The 11,058-nt window shown below is 43.5% G+C and overlaps 1 protein-coding gene across 1 annotated transcript in view; it reads right to left on the bottom strand.

The window, feature by feature from the left end:
- Window positions 1-11,058, bottom strand: part of ints7 (integrator complex subunit 7) — a 38,039-nt gene that overhangs the window by 20,099 nt on the left and 6,882 nt on the right. Inside the window, exons 9-12 of the mRNA XM_063223770.1 lie at window positions 9,877-10,032; window positions 6,181-6,278; window positions 5,724-5,963; window positions 3,028-3,165 (exon numbers count right to left, since the gene is read on the bottom strand). Coding sequence (XP_063079840.1) covers window positions 3,028-3,165; window positions 5,724-5,963; window positions 6,181-6,278; window positions 9,877-10,032 — 632 coding nt within the window. The remainder of the gene's footprint in view (window positions 1-3,027; window positions 3,166-5,723; window positions 5,964-6,180; window positions 6,279-9,876; window positions 10,033-11,058) is intronic.

Raw genomic sequence — 11,058 nt, 5'->3', positions numbered from 1 at the left:
CAGGTCTCGGCAGACCATCAACTTCAAAAGTAGATCTTGGTTAAAAAAAAGGTTGGGCACCCCTGCTATAGAGAGAACCACAAGTGCTTGAAAGACAGGGATCAAAAGCCTAGTCAAGTTGTTGTAGTTTACTTGGGTTTGGGAGCAATATAAAAAAAACCTTCAGAGAAGGGACAGTTGGGATGAGTTTACTAACACTCCCTAGGCTTTGTTTTACAGTTGTAATGAGTTTGGTGACAGACCTTCATTGACACAGCAGAGGAGACATCGGGCTGCATATAGAAATTAATGTGTAATGAATGTGAATATAGACATAAATGTGTAATATGTGTTCAGGCCCTTTTAATGGGAGGAATTTGGAAAAAAACTGGCCCTGTGACCAGCACCCCTCATGTAGAATGTGTACGCCTACAGATATGTGTGGGGGAAAAGGCATAGCCTATCCTCTAAGACCCTTTTTATCTATGCGTTAACAATTTCACAGTGCTCTTAAATTCTTATCTCTGCTCCTATTTTGTTTTATTGTTTCCCAGACCCCTGCATGAGGGACGAATGAAACTGTGTTGTAAACAGAAATTATTCACTGTACTGCATTTTTTGACAATGACAATGTACTACTATTATACAAGTCATGGGTAAAATGTTATGTAGCCTTATTTCTCAAAATATAAATGGCTGAAATATAGGCCCAGGCCTACAGTTTCTCTCCATGCGCCAATGTCATACTGTAGACATTGTTTTGCCGTTTGGCATTTACGCCGCAAGAATACAACCCGCACCCCCCCCCCCCCCCAAAAAAAAAAGGCCCGGAGGCCCGTGTGAGAAGACCCACATCCCCCCCCCCCCCCCCCCCCCTCACCCGGACAAAAATAAACCCCGGCTGCCCCCATAGTTTCCAAAATTTCTGTGGGAAACACTGGGAGGGGTCTTGTTCTCTCTGAAGTGCTGCTATTCCACAAAGCGACCGACTCGCCGAAAGTTAACCCGCTTATTATATGGATATACTTAAATGATTCACACATGCGGGGCCATTTCTTTAGACCTATTTAATGTTAAGATTGTTGCTGCGCAAAACAAAACAGTGCCGTTGTGGAACACCGCTAGGCAACAGCTAGGTAGGCTAGCCAGGACAACAGGTGTTGTCTATCACAGCAGCTGATTAGAGTGACAAAAGACCGGACCCCCTGCGGAGTGATATGAAACATTCGCTTTAGCCACTGACTTGTATACAAGCCAGTGGCTTTAGCAGTGAACGTCTTGTTGCCATTGACAGCGGTAGCCAGGACAACGGGCCTGTCTATCACAGCAGCTGATTAGAGTCTTGTTGAAAAGTCGCTTTAGCAGTGAAAAGTCTTGTTGCCATTGACAGCGGTCTGTTATAGACCAACCCGTCCGTTATCGAAAAATAACAGACGTCCGAACGTTGGGGAGTCCCGTTGAAATGAATGGAGCATTCGACAGATGACGTCACAACCATATAATAAATATCCTTATTATATGGTTGTGACGTCATCGGTCGAATGCTCCATTCATTTCAACGGGGCTCCCCAACGTTCGCACGTCTGTTATTTTTCGATAACGGACGGGTTGGTCTATAACAGACCGCTGTCAATGGCAACAAGACTTTTCACTGCTAAAGCGACTTTTCAACAAGACTCTAATCAGCTGCTGTGATAGACAACACCTGTTGTCCTGGCTACCTAGCTGTTGCCTAGCGGTGTTCCACAACGGCACTGTTTTGTTTTGCGCAGCAACAATCTTTTGACATTAAAAACTATAATAGCCTAGACTTCACATTAAATAGGCCTAAAGAAATGTCCCCGCCATGTGTGAATCATTTAAGTATATCCATATAATAAGCGGGTTAACTTTCGGCGAGTCGGTCGCTTTGTGGAATAGCAGCACTTCAGAGAGAACAAGACCCCTCCGCTCCGCGTCGGGGTCTAAAGATTCTCTCTGTCGTGCTGCTATTCCACGGTAGCGACCTTCTCGCCGAACGTTAACCCTTACGTAACGCATGTATGCTTAATGTTCTTTATTGACCGTAATGTTCTGTTACCCATTTTGATGTTATCTGTGAGCTTTGGCAAATCAGATACCAACAGGCATGCCAATAAAGCATATTTGAGTTGAAAAATTGAATACAGAAAGAGGACATCTATGTACATAATCTAATCTAATCTGCCCAAAAGGGACCTTCACACCGTACGTTAACCCTTCCATAACGTGTGGATGGATGTGCTAGTGTCTCTACCATTTTGGACACCAGATGGAAATTAGCCATTTTTCTATGATACATTTAGTTGTATTATGTTCATTAATGTGCAATAGGGCTGGGCGGTATACCGTTAAAAAAAACGGTTTCACCTACAAAAGGTTCACTTTTTGATGAAAGTTTTTATTCCAAAAAAGTGATTAAAATAGAAATAAAAAAATAAAATTTCAGGATTTTATCTCATTAATTTTAGCCTTTACTTCAGAAACATTGAGATTGGAGAGTGGGGAAAGTCGCTGCTTATGAAAAAAAAATCCTGCAGAGAACCGTGATATTAACTTTCCTCAAGAAAACCGTGATAGGCATTTTTTCCAGAATCGCCCAGCCCTAATGTAACCTGGTTTACACCAGACCTCTGTGTGTGCAGCTCTGGAGCCCCCTGGTGGCACTCCAAAACACACACGGTCTGGGAGCACGTAGCAGTATTCCTTTCTCCAGTCAAAAAACAATCGGAGCATTTATTGCTTCAATATCAATGGCAGCTCACATTGAGGAATCATAGGACGTATTGTAGACTATATTGATACTTAAGAGGTCAACAGAAAACGTTTTAGAAGGAATTTGTTGATATTGAAGCAATAAATGCTCATATAATGTTTTGATTGGAGAAAAGGGCACTTCAGCCGTGTTCCGATCGGGCATTGAACCGGGAACCCTTGAGTTGCCAACCCAGTGCTCTAACCACTGAGCCACGACTGCCCACAAGTGCAACGTCCTGAAAAGCAAAGTAAAAGCAAAGCAAAGCTAAGTACCATGCGTGAGGCCTGTCTGGCAATGCGGTAGACCGTCCAGCCGTTGGCGGCGTTCTCCAGCTGTTCCCTGATCACCGATTTCACCTCCGCCGACAGCCGCGATTGGCTGGCCACAAACACCACTGTTGCCAAGGAGACCTGTGGGGCAGAGTGGTGTATTGGAGTGAAAACCAATCATTTCGTCATTTAAAACACGAGGGAAAAATTATTATATATATATATATCGCCATTGAAACAGCATTTTTGTAGTCGACACCTGTGATTCTGAACTAAAAACATGGCTGCTGCAAGTCCCTAGGAATAACACGATCCTAATGTAACTTTAGTCAAGAACATGTTAACGCAGCTATACCGCCGCTAGATGTTCGACAGCAGTGCATGTGCAGTGCATGAGCAGTGCATGCAGTCTTCTTCTTCTTCTAACTTCTTATTTTTGTTTTTGGAAGCAGGAGCAGGGGTTAATGTCAATGTCCTATTTATAAGTTTATATGATTTTTATGATGTTTTAACTGCATATTCATACCTGCCAACCTTTGAAAAAAAATTCGAGTAGCAACTTATCGCGGCGCGGCAATTCACGGCGCAACAACTTGGCATGGCAAAGCAATGGGGTCGCCGGCGGGCCCATCTGAGAGGCTACTTTGTTTTGCATAGTCTGCCCTACACCTAGGGTTGCCAAATGTCAACAGGGAAGATATGAGACACTTCATTCAGGCAGGGGGGGGTCCTCCCCCAGAAAAAAATGCTTTTCTTAGATGCAATGTCCTGCATTTTAATGTGTATCTGGCAAATAGTTTATCTTGCTCTTCACAGTACTTTGAACTACCATAATTTATTAAACTTTCATGAAAGATTTTTTTTGTTTGTTTCACACCATAACACCAATAAAATGATAAAGTGTGCTGGAATTCAGGCCTCTAAATTAACTTTACTGATCACCAGCCAATATTGCTGTTAATCTTACTAGTCAAACATACCACCAGTCTGGCCAGTAGGCCTAAGTGGCTATTAAGTTATCCTATGTACCAGCCAAACAGAGCATTTGGTCACTTGGGGGGTGTTAAGGAGCTGAAATTGAGTATGAAATTGAAGCATTTGCTGATTATTTTTTTGGCTGTAGAAGGTACATGTAGGAAAATGTATAATTTGATCATAAAAATCACTGAAATGCCTCGGTATTTTATAAACAAAAAGTTGAATTGTAATGATTCTTACATCATCTCCCCCAATACTAATAAATGGTGATGTTGTCACCTACTGTGAAGAAGCATCAGCAGTAGAGAAAAAAATAAAGACAAGTGTTATCTAAGCTAGGATAATATCAGGCTAATATTATTACCTTGGGGCTAACATCAAAATCACACTTTCAGCATTCATTCAGTGCAAAATGCGTCATGTAGTTGCTCTACTGAGGGACGGGGGCTAATGGCCAATGCGCTTGGAACTTGCACAGTAACTCTTGAGGGGCATCGCTTCTTTTTTTCACTTCTCCGCCTAATAGTAGGCCTATCTACCCTCAGCTGCCGTCATGAGTTGGCTATTGTTCACTGTTCGGCACATATATGATGATAGGATAATTGATTTTATTAATAGATTACCATACGTGATTACGGATAGTAGTCGTGGAGTGATGCATATTTGGTATGACGCACGACCTGTTACACCTGTTCAGAATGGGCCATGACTCAGGGGGGAACAGTATTCCGGTGTCATGGTAGGTTACGGATGTAGACCTACTCCGAGCACAACCGTTAGAACTATCGCTTTATTTCCCCGAGTTAAAATGACCCGGCGCAAAGGGAAACCGAATTTAGTTTGCTGCTAATCTGCTAATTTATAGCGCGGTCATCGACACATTTTCTCATTCGGGAGTAATCTCGTTTCGGTCCAATATCAAAACAAGCAACAACATATTGCCGTCAAATACGGCGAAACATTGGGTGAATCATTACGACAGACCTCGGCCTTTATTTATTTTCATAAGTTTAGGGATTTAGCAACTGGACGCAATTCACTATTCCCATACAGGCTACCTTTCTCAAAGTCCATTTACCTTTGAAACGGTGATTTTGACGGTGCTCACTTGTAAAACTACAGCGACAGTACCAAGATGGATAATACATGATGACAGGAGGAGGACACTTGTTTTCAGAGATTATAGGAGTAGGCTACATAAACCAGTCTCTCTGCTTGTGTGATTCCGAAGCAAACTTTCTGTCGCCACGCAGCTGATGCCTAGGCTCGAGAGGAGCGCAGCATAACAAATGAAGACATCCAAACTAGCGCTCTGATTGGTCAATATTCCCCCCCCACACGTTGCTGGCCAATGGAAAGGCCAGCGCGAGACAATTGCAAGCAGAGCCATGTCTACGGCTCTGTCTGGTTGCAAGTCTACAGAGCAATTTATAAGGGCCCATACACTTGGTTTTTCCCGTATTTTGAAGTGACAGCGCCGTAGTTTGATGTAAAAATCCGTATCTGCTACATAAAATGCGTAATGGTCGGCAGGTATGCATATTGGAGACTGGTAAAACGCAATTTCAAACTTCTGTGTTAATCCCGTTACAAAGATTTTTGATAATAGAGTACACTTGACTTGACTTGAACAGGTGAGACATAAAGAACGTCATACATCTGTAAAAGGAGAGAGCGGTGTTCGTGAAATACATAATCCACCCGTTCGTAGTCATTCTTACCAGTAGCTCCTGCTGCTTGTCAGAGCTGGAGTGGGCGGCGACCCTGATCAGGTCGACTACATCTCCCAGCATGCCCTCACCAAGCACAGGAAGCTGGCTGGCGACGGCGGCCAGGGCGTGGCACAGATGGACGCGGGCCGGATCGCACGCCGAGCGCAGCTGGCACAGCAGCAGCTCCACGCACACCTGGGCCAGGTGAGGGCGCACCTTCAGCATCCGCACCAGCGACGTCAGCGCCATCTACAGGGCCGGAGGAACAAGCCCAAACACAAGCAAGACATTGGAAACATTTTTTTACTAGATGGAAGGTTTCAATTTTAACGCAATAGAACAATATTCAACTTTTTTTAAAAAAAGGATAGCTTTGTTTGACCATGATTGTGGCAGTGTTGCGCATTTACGCAATCTAAAAAAGGGCCCTTTCTCCAGCCACTGGTTCTTTACAGACATGCAGTACCTTGAGTGTGGCCTGAGCTGTGGCGCTGTCGTCTTGACTACAGAGCACCATGAGCGACTCCACCCCCATCACAGTGTCCTGCTCCAGCTGCAGAACATCTATGGACAGAACATTCCAGAACTAAGTCAACATTCACATTCCAGAACTAGTCAGGCTAAAGGCAAGACCATGGCAAAGCCGTCCCAAAAAAGTGCAAAGCACTTCTCTGCCAATAATCGATTGCATTGATATCAATACAGTTCTGTACACCGGTGAGGAGGATTAGGTCTGAATTTTGACGGAGCCATTAGTTAAAATCCATTTAAGTGTGAGTGTGTGCACACGTCTCGGGGTACCATCAAGTATGTAACGGCTGTTCACTGGACAGACGATGTGGTGTGTGTGTGTGTGTGTGTGTGCGTGTGTGTACCCTCAGGTGTGTGATGGCTCTTCTCTGGGCAGGCGATGTGGTGTGTGTGTGTGTGTGTGTGTGTGTGTGTGTGTGTGTGTGTGTGTGTGTGTGTGTGTGTGTGTGTGTGTGTGCACCCTCGGGTGTGTGATGGCTCTTCTCTGGACAGGAGATGTGGTGTGTGTGTGTGTGTGTGTGTGCGTGCGTGCGTGCGTGCGTGCGTGCGTGCGTGCGTGCGTGCGTGTGTGTGTGTCAGGGCTTAACACTAACACACGCCAGGTAGCCAAATGCGGGTGAATATCGGCGTTGGCTAGTAGATACCGAAGGTTCACTAGCCATTCTGGCGGGTCCGTTACTATTCTGAATGATGAGGCACCGCATTTTGTAGTTTTTTTCCTCGGACCGTCTTTGCTACAAAAGCAATACAATGCGATTTTGCGAGCCTACAATACCCATGAAGCACCTGTGTCACGTGTCACCTGTGTGTCACGCATGCCAAGAATCTGATAGAACGACTAGTCTTGCAAAGAGGAGTGGCAACGAGCTACCGGCATATCAGCGTGTGTTTGAAAATGTCATTGAAAACCTTGTCATGAAAATAAAGTAGCGAAGTTCATCTCAACTGACGTGTTTTGCGATCTGTCATTAGTTCAATACTTAGTAGTGGATATTACAATGACCAAGGCGAGAGGAAAACACACCAGCCTGTCTTGTGAAAGCAAAGCACAGTGATAAGACAAGGACACATGCGGTATTAACTCATTGGCTGCCTTAGCCGTCGAGTGACGTCATTTCGAATAGTGACGCCCCCTGCCTTCGACGTCCTTCGCCGATAATTGCGTTTTTTTACAGCCACGCCTTGAGGACGGTCTGACCTATGTTGTGTATTAATTTCACGCCTCTAGTCATGTTCTAACTGTTCCTGTAGGTGGCAGAAGTGTCCTTAGGAACAGTCAGGGCAGGGCATTAGCTCACATCAAGAGGAAATGTCAAGACAAAAACATCCCTTTTTACTATTATAATCTCAAAAGTAGCATAGCAAAATCATTTTTGAAAGTAAAGCACCTGTGACAGTAGTCTACTTTCTTGCCCTCTGATTTTAACACAGGTATTCTACTGATTTTAGTGTCAGAGCCTGACAAAAAAAAAAAACTTCCTCTCATGATCAAAATACACCCCCCTGTTGCCATCTAGCTAGTAGGCATTGTAACTAGCTTGCCCAAAATACACCATGTTCAACCAGAGATGATCTGTGTGGCAACTGTTTCATTTTGGATAATGTGATCAGCCTACACAACATCAGGATGATGTGTACAAAAGATCATCTAACAGGAAAATGCACGGGACTTGTGGTCACCTCGGTTGGGAATGTTTGGCTATTGTTTGCTACGCTAGCTAGCTAGCACGAAATCGCTAACAACTTACAACTAAGCCTAAATAAAGGAGCCTTGGTAAGTCAACTATTTTTACTCATTCTACAGTTGCAGTTGTGGATCTGTATAGTATGATCAGCTTACTGTATCATCAAAAAGACAGGGGGGTTGCAGATTCTTGGAACAGAGTAGGCTAGCCTTTGTGTCTGGTCAGATACATTCAGCTCACATTGAGAAAGCATTGCACTTAGCCTCAGACCAGCTAGCCTTCCTCACTCCAATCGGCTTGTGAAATGTTGGATATGTGATCAGTACTTTATCAAAAGAAAATTCATTGAACAATATATGACAAGATCACTATAGCAGAAACATGATGACTGTAATCATCAATCTGCAAATTGTCCGCTCTGCCAAAGAAGCAGCAGTAAGCTAAGTTGTGCTGCCTGCCTGCCTGCCTCTCAGTTCACATGGTACAGGAGGAAACAAATCAGCTGTGGTTTGTTCCCCAACGAGAGGACTACAGGCTAAACAGAGGGACTATGAGACAGTATTTCTGTGAGTTTAGTATTTCACATGAGTTACATGCACCTGCTGTCATGATCCATTGTGCGCGCCAGCAACAAACCAAAACACTCTTGTTTTCAAGCCCACCCCGTTATATTTCAGTACATTATTAGGTTGAAAAGACCATACAAACGATCTTTTGTTCTGGCTACAGATGACAGGAGACTCTGTAATAGCATCTGATAGGTTTGGAGTTGTTAGGACGGTGTCATTATGAGCAAAAACACTTGCAATTATAGGTCAACTTCAAATGGCGTTTTCTCAGCTTTTTGGCTAGAAAACAGCATTTTGGCGAATTCCACTTATTTTCAACAGATGATTATGAAAGAACGGAAAGGGGTAGAGAGACACCGTTTTTTTCTGATGACAGATGAGCGTCTAATCTGTGTTTTGATAGGTATGGTGTTGACATAGACACAGAACTCAATTTTCTGTGAGCCTCCAAAAAACACCCAAAATGCTGAAAAATCTCTGGCACTCTGGGTTACTCTTTTATGAAAATGGCTGGCAGCCAATGAGTTAATCATGTTCGGTTTAATTTTTTTTCTGATTTGCCTGTATGTCTTCATACCTTAATATTCCTCCATGTTTCTTGTGCTGTTGTTCCCGACTGTCAAACCGGGCTTAAACAACGAGCAGTAGCCTACTGTAGCCTTCCAGACTGCACTAAAGCACGTCCCTTGCCCGTTTCGCCTTGCGCCTTGCAACTCAATATTAAACGAAATGAAAGGAAGTCGTAGCCCCTTCTGTAGGCCTAGTTACCGCGTCTGTGTGCGCTTTTTAGTGGATACTATAAGAAAATATTCCAGAAGAGGTGTTATTCCACATCCATGACCGAGGAGAGGCGAACTTGGCAATGACTTTTGCTATCTACTTTGCGCATCAATTTGGACGGCAACCTCCACAGATTGGCCTATATGATATGAAGAAAGTGCCTTTCAGATCAAAGGCGAACATATTTTGCTCTCGTGTAGCTTACATTTGTGCCCTTCCACAACACTGTGCTTAGTGTTTCTGCATGGTCAATATAGCCCATGCCGGCCCATTCCTCAGATCAGTAAATCTGTTCTTTCCATAGCATGCATGCATGGACCAGTTAATAGGCCTAACAATTATAGGCTAATTATTAAGCTAATTAGGCTAATAATTATGTTATATTATATTATATTATATTATATTATATTATGTTAGCCTACATTACATTATTACAGCCTATTATATAACTCTTTAAAGCTGCTATGATGAAAATTATGGCTAGTGAAAAGGCCCAATGGCTAGTGAGTCAGGAAAACCACTAGCCAAAATGGCTGGTAAGCGAAAAAGTTAGTGTCAAGCACTGGTGTGTGTGTGTGTGTGTGTGTGCGTGCGTACCCTCGGGTGTGTGATGGCTCTTCTCCGGGCAGGCGATGACGATGTTGGACAGCACCGTGACTCCGTGGGCCGCCACCGGCAGGTTGCTATGGTAACAGCACTCCTGAGCCAGCCGCACCAGGTCGGTCTGCCGAGGTGGTGGAGAAGGGGCGGAGCCTACACAGTGGAGACAATATAATATAATATATTGTTGTTGTTGTTGTTGTTGTTGTTATTATATAACATCATCACCTGTCAATGCAGAGGGAGCAGTCAAGGCTTATGGGGTTACAATCTCCAGTTATGGCAAAAATGTGTGTGTGTGTGTGTGTGTGTGTGTGTGCCTACCTGCCGCGGAGCTGAGGTAGTGCTTGATGGCAATGGTGTGTGTGTGTGTGTGTGTGCGTGTGTGTGTATATATGTATATTTGTGTGTGTGTGTATCAGGGCTTAACACTAAGTAGTAGCCTTAGCGCAGTAGTAGCCTTCCCAGACTGCACAAAAGCATGTCCCATCGCCTCTTGCCTTGCTTCCGTTTGTATTAACAACTCAATATTAAACGTAATGAAAAGAAGTTGTAACCCCTTCTGTAGTTACCGCATCCGTGCGTTTGGAAGTGTGTGCTTTCTAGTGGATACTTTTATTAGAAAATGTTCCAGAAGTGTTATTCCACATCCATGACCGAGGACAGGCGAACTTGGCAATGACTTTGCGCTATCTAGCCTACTTTGCGCATCAATTTGGACGGCGACCTCCACAGATAGGCCTATATGATATGAAGAAAGTGCCCTTCAGATCAAAGACGAAAATATTTTGCTCTCGTGTAGCTTGTGCCCTTCCACAACACTGTGCTTGGTGTTTCTGCATGGTCAATGGGCTATGCCATTACTCAGATCAGTAAATCTGTTCTTTCCATAGCATACATGCATAGACCAGTTAACAGGCCTAACAATTCTAATTATTAGGCCCTATAGCATGTTATGTTATGTTATGTTATGTTATGTTATGTTATGTTATGTTATGTTATATGTTATGTTATATGTTATGTTATATGTTATGTTATATGTTATGTTATATGTTATGTTATGTTATGTTATGTTAGCCACATTACATTATTACAGCCTATTATATAATTCTTTAAAGCTGCTATGATGGTTAAGAAAAATATGGCTAGTGAAAAGGCCCAATGGCTAGTGAGTTAGGA

The sequence above is a fragment of the Engraulis encrasicolus genome, chromosome 18, assembly GCF_034702125.1.
Source record: "Engraulis encrasicolus isolate BLACKSEA-1 chromosome 18, IST_EnEncr_1.0, whole genome shotgun sequence".
Taxonomy (NCBI): Eukaryota; Metazoa; Chordata; class Actinopteri; order Clupeiformes; family Engraulidae; genus Engraulis; species Engraulis encrasicolus.
Note: the sequence above shows the minus strand (reverse complement) of the source record. Positions and strands in the feature narration are given on the sequence as shown.